A 14,715-nucleotide genomic window follows, 5' to 3' on the forward strand; every position below is an offset into this window, starting at 1 on the left:
CAATTATCCATTTTGTTTTGGCTATATAGACACAGTTTTATGGCGTTAATTACTAAAATTTATATATGAACATTCTTTTTATTTTAAGATCAATAAAATGTAGAGATTGAAAGGAGAGACTACATTATGAAGTAAAGTACTTTTGCTTTAAATCATCTTTATATCTGACAAGTTCTTCTTCTAGAATACAGCTATTCAAATACTTCATAAAACCACCTTGCATAAAATGCTAAGTATATCAATTTAAAAGCTATCTCAAAAATTATTTCAGAAGGCTCTTAATATCCCCTCACAAGCTGGTCTGTTCAATTGGCTTTTCCACAAGCCTTACTCCAAGGCCTCTGCCTACCTTTTTTGCCAGCAGGGCAGGACCTGATTGCTTTGTTGGAGAGTAGAACGCTACCTACTTGAGACTTGAGTCAACTCTCCGCACAGTTGTCAGAGTCGTCTGACGTGTACGTCCAATCCTGGCCCTTCATGAATTTTCCCTGGGCTGTAGGATAGTGTCCTCAGCATGGAACAAGATCCCCTTACAAACTGTGCTAATTTACCTGCTTCCAGCCTCACCTTCTAAAGCTCCACATAATGCTCCCTATTCTATGAACTACTCATTATTTCCTAGCCCAGAACTGTCCAGCCTACTGTTTTGTTCCTTACTGAGTAATACTATGGTATAAAATTTTCTCAAATTTTCACATCTAGATGACTATTCATTCCTCGACAAGGGATCCTGTGAGAGTGGTTATGACAAACCTGCTGACTTTGTGGTTTTTTAGTATCAGCAACTGTTAATTTATTAACTAGATTTGAAGCCATTTTAATGATTAATGTTTGTGATTACTAAAATCTTTCCAGTACATGATATGACTTTTAAGACCATAAATTCACTTTTAAGTATGTATCTTACATAGAGATAAAACTCCATGTATTACAAAATTGATTTGTCATTAAAATTGGTTATATATTAATAGCTCTGGATACCACTACTCCAACTTGGCTTGTAAATTATCCTTAAACTTCAAAACTCTAACTTACAAAAATTTTTAAAATATTCAATACACCCTCATCGAATTCAATTACATCTCATTCCTAATCTATTCAAGTGCCGAATAACTGTCTTATTGGGAAGCAAATCCTTTGGAATATCCTAAAATACTTCACATTTTAAGTGGATGAGCATCAAAAACTTCTTATCATTTCTAACAGGTGTGAAAAACTACAAGAATTGAGTTGCTTCTGAGTAAATAAAAGATTATTTTAATAATGTGTTATACAAATCTTTCTCAGTTAAAAGCAAGAAGTGGCTAAAAATTAGACTACAGACTTTAAAATTTTGTGGAACATTATCTTCATAGGCTTTTACCTCAAAGCTTTTTCCTTTCTAAAATAGTTTAATAAAATCTTATTTCATTAGCCACTGATATGTAAATATGACTTGTGTCTTTTCTGATTATTTTATGCCTAACAAATATATATAGCTTTTGCTATTTGACTTCACTGAGCCGTGCTGTGAGTGAACGAAAGAGTACGTCATTTTTCACTTGCTAAAATTAATAGAGATGCGCTTTACGGTTCTCTACTGGTGAGTTCGCAGTGTTCTTGCATCTCAACAACTCTTTCTTTATAGTGGGTTTTACATGGTAATAATTTATTCAGAACATTTGAAATGCTGTTTCTTTTAAAAATCAAGTCACTGGAGAACACTGAAATCGGACAAGGCATTAAAACAAATTTAATGAAACTTTCAACAAATGAGACTGGCAGGGCACAAGGCTTTGCGGCAGGAGGAGTAGTCCCAACTGCTTATTAAGATCATCTCCTGCTGAGCACTTCACTTATGTTGCTTTCTGTGTCCCCTACTGTCTTGTTTTTGTTAGGCACTTTTAACACATCCTGTACTGCCCGACAAAGAGAAAAAAGGGGGCAATTCAAATAATAAAAATACTTTTTAAAAAGAGTAAAAGGCAGAGTAACTGTGTTTTAGTTTCAATAACAACACCTGGTACCTTCAGCTAAGGCTTTCAAAGTTATTCCCAACAAGCAAGAATAGGAAACAACGTTCTGCACCTAACGGGTGCTCAGTACAGACCAGTGACTGACTGAGATACACAGGAAGACCCTTGATAATATCTTTAGGGGCCTGCTTTTCTCTTACAATGAGAAAACTATGCAAATACATGGAGGTCGTGATTTGACCCATGGAGAAATGAATCCAGAAAGTAGGGCAGCACTTTCTAAAGGTTTTACTCTCTATTAGAAAATATATTCTTACAGCAAAATCAAGATTAGAGCCTTGTGGACAGATTTTCAGTTATACTAGCCAGTCAACATGGGCACATTCACAAGAGAGCTGGCCCACGGCTGTGGCCCAGTGTCCTCTTCCATCCTCCCCATACTGTTTTTGCACTGCTGCTGCCACCACCACCCCCAACCCCACCTCACCCCTCCCCCGACAACACCCCCCCACCAGTGATTTTTTGGGTAGCAGCCAGTCTTCCTTCATTCCCTTCCTTAACTACTTGAAGAGGGATTACTAATTTAGCACTTTTGAATGGTTGCTGTTCTTGTATTGGATTAGGATAGATCCTTCTAACACACACAGGGCTGAGGTGGGGAAAGTAGGAGAGAGCTATACTACATCCATAAGAATGTTGATTTTTCAGTATGTCCCATGGATTTATGGATTTATCTACCTGTAGAACCTGGCATGCTTAGCTACAAAGATGAGCCTGGCATCACCCTTCCCCTACAGGACTATCTTTGAGGAAATGTTAGATTCAGCCACTTATTATCCACCAAAACGTACTTTTTTAGGCACTGTCAATTGTGGGGGAAGTATTATTATTATTACAAATACTAATAATTTTGTTAGTAATAATGATATCAATAATAATGGCTAACATTCATGGAACTACATGTTTTCTCCTATAATCTTCATATAGACCCTGTAATTATTATCCCTATTTGTCAAATGGGAAATTGAGGGTTAAAAAGGTTAAGTAAATTTCCTAGGGTTATAAACATTAATTATGGCATATAAAAACAGTAGGTAAGGTTTTCAGGCTAGGTATTATGAGCTTCTGAGCAAAAGTTGTATTGAAGTTGGGTCTGGACCTATTAATTTACCATTTCTCAGCACCATGGAATATTAATAAACCTAACATCAAATAAGCTTGGGGAGCATTGAACGCCATACCCCTTCTTGGAAACTCACAGTGTACATTAGTACATTAATGGCTCTGAGAGATCCTGTAGAAAAGAAACTTGTTGGTTTTGCTGAGAATTTTCCAAGTTTGGGAAAACAGTAGAAGGCTTCCAGAGACAGTTTTGATTCCATAAATATTTATTAGAGTTGAATAAATTAGTCTAATTTTATAGTTGATATATTAACCTAAATTTTGAACTAAGACATTTTAAAGAGCACGGGGATAGTGTGGACTGCAGATACTGATTTTCCATATGCTTCTCTTCACTCGGAGAAAACCTCCCTTACACATCCATAGATTCTTTCCCTAGGAAATGACCAATAGTTTGTTACCACTGCTGGAGTGTCAATGTAAAGTGCATATATTTTTGAAGTTAAGTCATTATCAAGTTAAGTCAATATAAAGTGTAGACATTTTTGAAGTTAAGAAGTGACATCTTCCTATATTTTCTATTTTGTTTGAACAGTATATGTAACATTAAATTCTAGTTTTTCTATTCCTATGACATGAAAATAAGATTACTTATTTGTGTATTTTGCATGCCACAGCAGCTTCTAAGACGGGTCTGAATTGACTAAAACTCACTATAACACTCTACCCATTTCACTGTTGCATTTTGAAAGCTATTAACAACATAGAATTTCATATAAAACAATGTATCTACACTTACTGCATTATCACTAAACAACTAAAGAGAAAGTGTATACAATTATAATTTGAATTGTTTAAAAATAAAATGGAGTCAGCATACCTGTCTTCATTTTTCTCCACTTTTATTTGGCTCTGATAGGTGTACCGTCCCATTTCTTCACAGGCATTTTGATTAGCCCATGCTGATTTTCCATTGGCATGAAGTTTTGCAAGATCATTTCGGAGCCTTTCATTCTCATATTCCAGTTTATTAATAGATGTATGCCTTGACTTTTCCCTGTTAGTGAAGTCCATACTCTAGATAATAAAATAAACCATCATTGAAAAAATTGTTCCTTGTAAGTGAGGCATATTTTCTGTGCGTTTGGACAGGTGTGTTGGAAAGGCCCTTTCATTTGAGTCAAGTGATGTAGCTCTGTGCTTGTGTACCTCCTAATGCCCTTTCCCACACTTATCTCCTCACAACACAGATACTCAGAGATAGCTGCTGCTGAGCACATCACAATAAAAGCAACGCATACACTACTGCCTATGTTCCAATACAGAAAAGACTCACTCATGCATTAGTGTTCTCTGTATCTAGCACAAATTGGCTATATGTAAGAGTTTCTGTGTTTACAGGGTATGCCTTCTAGTGTTGGTCAATAATGGAATCAGAATTAATTTTGGTTAATTGAAATACATTTCAATTTTAAAAGAATTTTTTTCTGATTAAAATAATACATGTCATTATAGAAAATCACATATTGATTCCCCACTGTTGAGTGATGCAACAAATTACACACTAAATCCATTTAGACTGGGGTCTGATTCTGGACCATTCTATACCAATGATCTAACAGTTGAGATTGTGCCAGTATCACACAGCTTTCAGGAATGTAGCTTCATGATAAAGTTCCTTTTTTCCTTCCTTCTCTCCCTCCCTCCCTCCCTCCTTCCCTCCCTCCCGCCTTCCTGCCTTCCTGCCTTCCTTCCTTCCCTTCCTCCCTCCTTTCTTGAGGAAGATCAGCCCTGAGCTAACATCCATGCCAATCCTCCTCTTTTTGCTGAGGAAGACCGGCCCTGAGCTAACATCTATTGCCAATCCTCCTCCTTTTTTTCCCCTTTTTATCCCCAAAGCCCCAGTAGATAGTTGTATGTTGTAGTTGCACATCCTGCTAGTTGCTGTATGTGGGACACCGCCTCAGCATGGCTGGACAAGCAGTGCGTCGGTGCGTGCCCGGGATCCCAACCCAGGCTGCCAGTAGCGGAACGTGCGCACTTAACCGCTGAGCCACGGGGCCGGCCCCCATGATAAAGTTTTACTATCTGGAATAGGCCACCCAATTTTAATGTGTCTTCAGAGGAGAATAAGAAACATGTTTAAATCACAAAATGAGAGGTTTAGAGCAAGAACAAAGATTTCCGATGCTGTTTGAATTAAATGCTGTAAGAAGTTTTGTAAGGGGAGTCTAACCATTTCTCCTCACAAAATTTTAAAAAACCGGATATATTCTAACATGAAAATGCTTTAAGTGAATCTACATAGTCCTTTCTAGTCCTAGGATGTGAATATCTATGAGTTGTGTAGTTGCTGATTAAACAATAGTTCTCTGCTGTCCAGAAGGGTAATATTTTAGCACAAAAATCATAACATGGATAAAATACCTGTTTTGAAGCTCCCAATTTCTATGGTTAAAAGCCCATAAGACTATAGATGAATATGGCTTAGAATTTCACTTTGAAATTCTTAAATTTAAGGCTTTGAGAGTAATTTCATACGGGCTAGCACCCCATAAAGTCATTCAAAAGTTTTTGACTAATTCACATTTTAAATTATTCATATAAATGTTGATTAGTATCAATGTTGATAAATAAATGTAGAAGTATATACATATTAGGTATTAAAAACTTTTACTTATTTGTTTCATTTTTTTGCTTCAAAGGCCAAACCTGCTAACTACATTTTCTGTTACTGCCTAATACATTATAGAAGTTTATAAATCTTTAGAAAGGTCTCACTTTTGAATGAAAGGAAATGCTCCAGGAGGGCAAACTTCCCCAAAACAGTACAGAAAGGGTTATACGCTTGTATGTCTATTGACAAGGTGCCCTTTGGAGAAGGGGGACCACTGAAGGTCTTGCTGCACGTGTGAGGCCCTGGCCTTTGGTACGTCTCAACATTCGCTCAATTGAGATACACCAGTGCAGAAGAAAGGGTAATCTGTAGTCTGCTTTAAAAGAGAGAGGATTGTTTATTCTAAAACTAGAGCAGATTTACTATAAATATAAAGGAGGCAGAGTCTTATAAAATTTTGCCCTTTATAAGGAAAATGTTCATACAATCAGATCTGATTGAAATAGGTCATGGGAAAGATTCAAAATTTTACTCCTAAAAAGACATCTACTAGTCAAAATATATGACTCTTGATGGTCTGCTGCTCAGTTGTAATTTTATTCAAGCTTTTTCGATGAAATTAGATTTCAGCTGTGACTCTTTTTGGCCCAGTGTTGGTTTAAAGTAATTAAGAATGATAGTAATAATTTCTTTAAAACCCCACAATTTTCTAAATGTACCATGATTAAAAAAGTATTGTGAGAATGACCTAAAAGAATTACACAGGTAATGTATTTACATGACATATTTAAAAGCATATTCCATTTTCCTTGACAACAATGTTTTTGGGGCTCTCTCATTTCATGTTTTTCTTAAATACTTTTCTAGAAATTTCAGGAATATATCTTCCGTAGATGGTTATCATGTGAAAATAGGCATTGATTAAATTGTATCTCTGTATTTCTGATGAGTTGTTTTATAGGCTTATTAAATTTTTTTCCCCAAATTTTAGAGTTCCGTAGTTTTAATCCATTTCTTTCTTCTTGAAATAGCTAAACCTCCTGGTGCCTATTTGCTTGGATACTTGAGCATGAGGCCAGTTGAATTACTGAAGTGTCTGAATAATAGTATTTTTTTATGCACACTTTTTCTTTTAAATTCATGCATATTCAACAATAATAGTCTAACAAAGCATTTCTACAGGACTGGCTTTAATCATGTGTTATGGTTAGTATGTTAATTTCAGTATGTAAATAGATGTTTTAGATACTTGTGAGGGTACTAACTTTTTTATGCTATTATTTTATTTAGCAGACTTTATGGATAGGGAAAAGCAAATTAGTCTTAAAAATTACCATAAATACCGAGTTCTGATTAAATCTGATTTTATGACACCTTTCTTAAATGAAAGAGCATTTAATTAACACAATTATAGGTCTAAGTAAATATGGAATCACAAAAAGCTATCATGATAAACTTAATTCTTCGCCACCCAGGAGCATAGTAAAAGTAAATCCCTCACTTTTCCCCATGCAGTCAAGCTTTTGCACAAATCCAAGGAAAACATCTTTTTCAGAGATGTTCTAAGAACCTCTTGCTAGTTCTGCTACTAATCTAAGTACCTCACTGAGATCTGAGGAAAACTTACGTACAGACAGTTAGTCCCCTCAGTACATTCTCCAGAGGAAAATAGGAGCTGCCATAGCCCCAAGCACACAACAGATAATGACTGAGTGCAGGGCTGCTATTCCTACCACGGGGTGGGTGCCTTTTTAAAACTTTCTTTCTCTAAGTGTAAATCAGCAGGGAGCTTCACAGTTAGTCAAGCAGAAGAATTCTCAAGCTCTAGTTATTTAGAAATGACCTACCTTGATATCAGTAATCTCACTCATCTAGAAAGAAAAAAAAATATTTTAATATTATCCAAATACCACATATTTTAGAAAACTTAAAAATAATGATGTAAATATTTTGTTTCTTGCCTGAAGTAAAATTTCAGCACTAATTATTTAACTCTCTGTTTACTTATCCATTCTGATTATTTCAGAAAGAATGAACTATCTAATTATGGGATTTTAACATATAACAGATATAAGTTTTCTTCATGAAATCTTTAAACTAATGAGTGCTAAATAAGTCACATAATAGATTGTAAACTCTTAAAGAGAAAAGAATTACATTTAACTCTTTTTTAATTAAATAGACACTTGAGATTTTTCTCTTTGGAGAGTGGCTTGACTATTTCAATTATCAAAGTCAATTCCAAATCTTCACATACAAAAAAATAGAGAGCAATTATAAAGTCAACTTCCTATATGAATTACAATCCTACATAAAATATATATGATTAAGTGCTATTTTAATAAGCATCACATTGCGGGCCATATATCAGTGGCATTCCATTTTATGATATCCAACTAACCAATCTTTTAGCAAACATATATTGTATATATATGTATTAAGTGCTACAGAGGTAATCGAGTATGAAAAAGTGACTCTGTCTTCATGGAAAATACAATAAAATTGAGTAGACTAAACTAACATGTATGTAAAAATAGTGAATAATATAGATAAAGTACAATTATGTGTTAAATTACATTGAACCAAGTAGGAACTCAAATGTTTTTTAAATCAATGAATGGCAACTACTATTAGGACAGAGATCATGCAGGCAGTGAGATAAGACAAGGCTCTGGGGACCACTTTAATGACGCTAGCATGAGTTTCCATGATAACTTCTTCATGCCTCTTAGACTACAATGAGACCCATAAATCCACAAGTATTCATTGAGCCCTACTCTATACCAAACCCTAAATGAAGAAAAAGTAAAAAATATAGTCCACTTCCCTCAAGAAGTCTATGACTGATGAGACAAAACCTACACATATGAAATAATTAAAAAATAAAAAAAGACAATTCAAAACTTAGTGCTAAATTGTTATAACTAGCAGTGCTGAAGAAAGCCAAAGAAAGGAGAAATAAATGGGGCCTAGAGTAACTGGAGATGAATTGATGGAGTAGAGAACATTTAATCTAGGTCTTAAGGGAGTGCTGGATTTAGTAAAGGATATGTCTTTACTTTGGTAAAGTAAAGGAAAAGCATTCAGGTGGAGGAAATATAATGGATTCATTCATTCACTCACTCACTCACTTGTTCATTTGTTCATTCACTCATCTAACAAAATATTTTTTCACTGCTGAGGTACAATGGTAAATGAGGAAGGACCATGACTGCCCTCACTGAGGGCATTCTACTGGAAAGGGGATGGGTAGCTGACAAGAAACAGGTAATTTTAATATTGTGCTATGGTAGGTGTTAAGTAAAGGATGTTATGATGGCTTCAAGGAGAGACACTTAAGAGAACAGAGGGAAATTAGGGAAGATTTTCTATAACATGGAAAATTTATGCTGGGAGACTTGAAACATTAATAGGGCATGGCCATGTGAAGCAGGGAAAGGGGATTTTTAGGTAGAAGGAAAAGCATGTGTGAAGGCCTGGAAGCAAGAAAGAGCATGAGAAATGAGACTAAGACAGGTGTGGCTATAGTAGACAGTCTGTGTAGGTCACTAAAGGGAAACAAAGTGGGTGAGCCACATTAAGAAAGCCATGGAATATGAAAAGTTCTGACTTCCCATGGAAAACTGAGCACATGTTCTTGAATTGAAGAATAACATAAGGAAAGGTTTTGTAAGGAAAGCACATGTGGTCTGAGAAGTGGGCAGCTTGGAAGCCACTGTATGATACAGAAGACATAAGTTGAGGTGGTTGGCGGATTTATCCTTTAAGGGAAAGCATACAGCAAGAGGAGCTGAGGGCCAACGGCAAAATTTGGGTAATGAGTAGTCGGGAACAATAGGGTGAGGATCCATGAAGAAAACAGAGGGAACAGAACTACAGGACATTATAACAGTTAATATCATGCATTTGGAGTTATCCAAACCAACTTAAAGCTTGGGAAAGTTACTTAAAGATTTCATTTCTTTTCCTGTGAAGTGGCGATAGTAATACCTATCCCACATACTTGTAAGGATATAGACACGAATGATTGTAAAGTGTAAGTGAATGAATGTAGAGTGTAAAGCACGTAGTAAATACCTAATGAATAGCAGCTCTTTGTTGTTTTACAGTTCTCCCGGACTCTTTCTCATCCCTGGTCTTTGTACCTTCTCTTCCCTCTCCATGACTCTTTCCCACCAATCTGTCAGGCTACCTGCTCCTCAGATGCCTTTTCTGACTCTCAAGAAGGAGTTAGGTAACTCCTATCAGGCCCCCCCCCCCACTCTGCACTGTCCTATCACTCTAGCATAATTATCCACTTAATTGTCTGTATCTAGTAAAGTATGGTCTCCTTCTATTAATATTAAGCCCCAGGAGTTCAAAGATCTAGTCTGACTTACGATCCTAGCATGCTGCCAGACACATAGTAGGCATTCAATAAATATTTATAGAATGAATGAAAACATTCTGTGGTGATTGTGGCATGCAATAGATAGAGAACAGAATAGAGAGCCCAGAAATAAACCCACACATGTATAGTTAACTAATCTTCAACAAGGGCACCAAGAACACACAATGGGGGAAAGGACAGTCTCTCCAATAAATGTCGTTGGGAAAACTGGATATTCACATGCAAAAGAATGGAACTGGAACCCTATCTTACACCACTCACAAAAATTAACTTGAAATGGCTTAAAGACTTAAATGTAAGACCTGAACCTGTAAAACTCCAAGAAAACATAGGGAAAATAACTACTTGACATTGGTCCTGGCAATGATTTTTTGGATATAACTCCAAAAGCACAGGTAACAAAAGCAAAAATAGACGAGATTACATCAAACTAAAAAGCTTCTTGCACAGTAGAGGAAACAATCAATAGAATGAAGAGACAACCTACAGAATAGGAAAAATGATTTGCAAACCATGTATCTGATAAGAGGTTAATTTCCAAAATATATAAGGAACTCATACAACTCAATAGCAGAAAAAAAAAAAAAAATACAATTTAAAAATGGGCAAAGGATCTGAACAGACATTTTACCAAAGAAGTCATATAAATGGCCAACAGTACATGAAAAGGTGATCAACATCACTAATCATCAGGGAAATGCAAATTAAAACAACAATGAGCAATCACTTCACACCTGTTAGGATGGCTATTATCAGAAAGACAAGAGATAACAACTGGTGGTGAGGTTGTGGAGAAAGGGACGATATTTCACAGAGATATCTGCACTCCCATGTTCATTGCATCATTATTCACAATAGCTAAGATATGGAAACAACCTAAACATCTGTTAATGGATGAATAGATAGAGAAAATAGTAAATTATTTAGCCACAAAAAAGAAGGAAATTCTGCCATTTGGGGTTGGGAGAAATGGGCAGATGTTGAGTGAAAGAATACAAACTTTCATTTATAAGATGAATAAGTTCTGGGGATCTAATGTACAGCATGGTGACTATAGTTAATAACACTGTATTGTATATTTGGAATTTGCTAAGAGAGTAGAACTTCAGTGTTCCACCACACACACACACACACAAATGATAACTATATGAAGTGATGGATGTGTTAATTAACCTGATTGTGGTAATCATTTCACAATGTATATGTACATCAAATCATCACTTTGCACAATTTATATATATCAATTTCATTTGTCAATTAAACCTCAATAAAGCTGGGAAAAAAGAGAAAGTTTTAAGGCACCAATTTGAAACTGGCTAACTTCACTGAAACTTGAGTGCTAATTTCTTTATGGGATATACATTCTAATATTCTCATTTTGAGGAGTGAGGGAGACTTGGAAGTTGGCATCTTGCTGCATCTCCCCTGACCCATATCTATTTCTAACCCTTCCCTCCCTCAAAGCCAAGCAGGGACACATAACCTGGGAAGGGCTTGGCTGGGTTACATTAGCCCTCATGAGTGTGCCCAGTCTCCCTGCTCTCCAAAGACACTGCCTACTCTACTCTATGATGAGGAGAGTGCATTTGGAAAGAAACATATAGGAGAACATTTCATAGCAAAATGATGGGATGCGGCAAAAGCTATATCCAGAGGAACATATACAGCTTTAAAAATCTTTACAATTAAAGAAAAAGAAATAAAATTAAGAAATTCAGTACTTATCTTAAGAAATTAGACAAAGTGTAACAAAATAAAACAAAACAAGCTAGGAAGAGGAAATTGATAAAAGCTAAAAATAATGAATTTAGAAAAAAATAGGTGAAATAACAATAAATTCAAAAACTAGTACTTTTAAATACAAATAAAACAAATAATTCCCTATGTGCCGTACCTAAAAAAAGAGAGAGACCTAAACTATACAAGTTTAGGAATAAGAAAGGAAATATAAACACAGAATATAGAAGACAGGAAAAGAATTGTAGGATATTACTACGTTTGGTAACAAGAAAACAAATTTGAATGAGTAAAAATTTCCTAGAAAAATACAAATGACCAAAAGCAACTTAAGAAGTGAAATTTGAATATACCAAGTATCCTAAAAGAGAATGGAAAAGTAACTGAAGATCTACTTCATTGAAACTTCAATGTCCAGATGGTTTCACAGCTAAGTTCTTTCTAACTTTTAAAGAACTGATTAATTCTAATATTATTTAAATTATTCTAGACCACTCATAAAGATAGAAAGCTCCCAATTTATGTTACAAAGCCAGCATAACTTTAAAACAAGTAGAGAAAAGAGTACTATGTACAAATCTCATTTATACACACAAATCTTAATTTCTAAATAAAATATCACGTAGAATCCAGTAATACACCAAAATTGCTAGAGTATGACTGTCATGGGTTGAACTTTGTACCCCTAAAAAGATATGTTGAAGTCCTAACCCTTAGTACTTCAGAATGTGACCTTATTAGGAAATAGGATCTTTACAGAGGTAATCACGTGAAAATGTGGTCATTAGGGTGGGCCCTAATCCAATATGATAGGTGTTCTATAAAAAGGAGAAATCTGGACACAGAGACAGACATGCACGGAGGGAAGATGATATGAAGATACAGGAAGGAGACAGCCATGTGAAGACAGAGATACAGGGAGAATGCCATGTGAAGACGGAGGATTAGAGTGATGCATCTACAAGCCAAGGATTACCAAAGATTGCTGGCAAATCACTAGAAGCTATAAAGAGGCAAGGAAAAATCATCCCCTACAGGTGTCAGAGGGAGTGTGGCCCTGTTGACACCTTGATTTTGGACTTCCAGCTTCCAGAACTGTAAAACAATAAGTTTCTATTGTTTTAAGCCACCCAGTTTGCGGTACTTTGTTAGGCAGCTCTAGCAAACGAGTACAATGACCAAGAAGGTTTATTCCAGGAAGTCAAAGGTGGATCAATATCAGGAAATCTGTCAACCATAGTCTATTACACATCAACAAATTAACAGACAAAAACCACATGATGTCATATATGCTGAAAAGACATTTAATAAAAACCAGCAGCAAATCTTAAAAACTCTAAGTAGATTAGGAGTAGAAAGATAAAATGAAGACCGTGAATCAAGAACAAATATTATCCTAAATAGTAAAACTCTAAGACAATTTCATCTAAAATCAGAAATTAAACAAATTTATCAGCAATTACTATTATTACTTAATATTCTCTTGGAAGTTTTAGCCAATGCAGTATGACAAAAATAACTGATATGAACAGTAGAAAAGGAGAGATAAAACTATTAATGTTGATATGATTATCGCAGAAAAACTTAAGAATATCTAGTAAAATGCTGACTAGAATTAAAAGATAATTTGGCTTGTTTTCTATATTAGCAATAAGTTCTTAGATATGGAAAAGGAAAATATTCCATTTACAACAATGACAAGAATTATAAAACATCTGAGAATAAATTTAAAAAGAAAGGCACAGGGGCCGGCCCCGTGGCGTAGCGGTCAAGTGCGTGGGCTCCGCTGCTGGCGGCCTGGGGTTCGGATCCTGGGCGCGCACCGACGCACCGCTTCTCCGGCCATGCTGAGGCCGCGTCCCACATACAGCAACTAGAAGGATGTGCAGCTATGACATACAACTATCTACTGGGGCTTTGGGGGAAAAATAAATAAAAAATTAAAAAAAAAATAATTAAAAAGAAAGGCACAGAACCTATACAAAGAAAATTGTAAGATCTTATTGAAAGCATAAAATAAGATATGAAGAGATGGAAAGCCATGTCATATTCTTGGATGGGAAAATGTACTATCATAAAAATGCCAATTCTTTCAAAGTTAATGTATAAACTTAATTCAATCCCAAATAGAATTCAACAGGAAATTATCAGAAGAAACTGGATAAACTGAGCTTAACATCCATATAAAAATTTAAATTGGGTTCCTTTTTACATCACATGCAAAATTACAATTCAAATGTATTAAAGACTTAGATGAGAAATATAAAAATCTTTGAAGAACCTCTAAGAAACTATATATACTATCTAGATGTTGGAAGAAACTTGTCATTCAAGGAAGGAAATTCAGAAGCTATAAAGAAAAGATATACATGTTTGACAAAAAGTTTAAAACTTTTTGTACGGCAAAAGGATATCATAAATAAAAGTATAAACAAAAAATTTAGAAAAGTGCTGTTATAAATTGACAAGAAAAAGCCCAACAGAAAAATGAGCAAAGACTAACCAATTCACAGTACATTGCCAATAAGTATACAAAAATATGCTCACTGTAGTCAGGGAAATGCAAATTAAAGTACTATTGAGAAATCACTTTACAACCAGTAGACAGACAAAAATTTAAAAGAGCAATAACACCTATTGCTGGTAAGGATGAAAGAAAAAGTACTCTCATGCAGAGATGGTAGAAATATGATTTGGCAACAAATGTTTTAAAATTAAAACATACATATCCTATGAATCACCAATTCCATTCTTTAGGAAGCTATTCCAAGATATATGTATAAGGATGTTTTTTATAGTGCTGTTTATTTGTGCAAAAATCTAAAAACAGAATTGAATTAATTATGAGTGAATTCATTCTGAAAAACAGCTGAATAAACTTTGATACATTCATA

The 14,715-nt window shown here is 35.2% G+C and overlaps 1 protein-coding gene across 1 annotated transcript in view; it reads right to left on the minus strand.

Moving 5' to 3' along the window:
* Nucleotides 1-14,715, minus strand: part of DEUP1 (deuterosome assembly protein 1) — a 90,059-nt gene that overhangs the window by 12,974 nt on the left and 62,370 nt on the right. Inside the window, exons 10-11 of the mRNA XM_058544520.1 lie at nucleotides 7,542-7,565; nucleotides 3,958-4,154 (exon numbers count right to left, since the gene is read on the minus strand). Of these exons, the coding sequence (XP_058400503.1) occupies nucleotides 3,958-4,154; nucleotides 7,542-7,565 (221 nt within the window). The remainder of the gene's footprint in view (nucleotides 1-3,957; nucleotides 4,155-7,541; nucleotides 7,566-14,715) is intronic.

This window comes from Diceros bicornis, chromosome 7 (assembly GCF_020826845.1).
Source record: "Diceros bicornis minor isolate mBicDic1 chromosome 7, mDicBic1.mat.cur, whole genome shotgun sequence".
NCBI classification, from domain to species: Eukaryota; Metazoa; Chordata; class Mammalia; order Perissodactyla; family Rhinocerotidae; genus Diceros; species Diceros bicornis.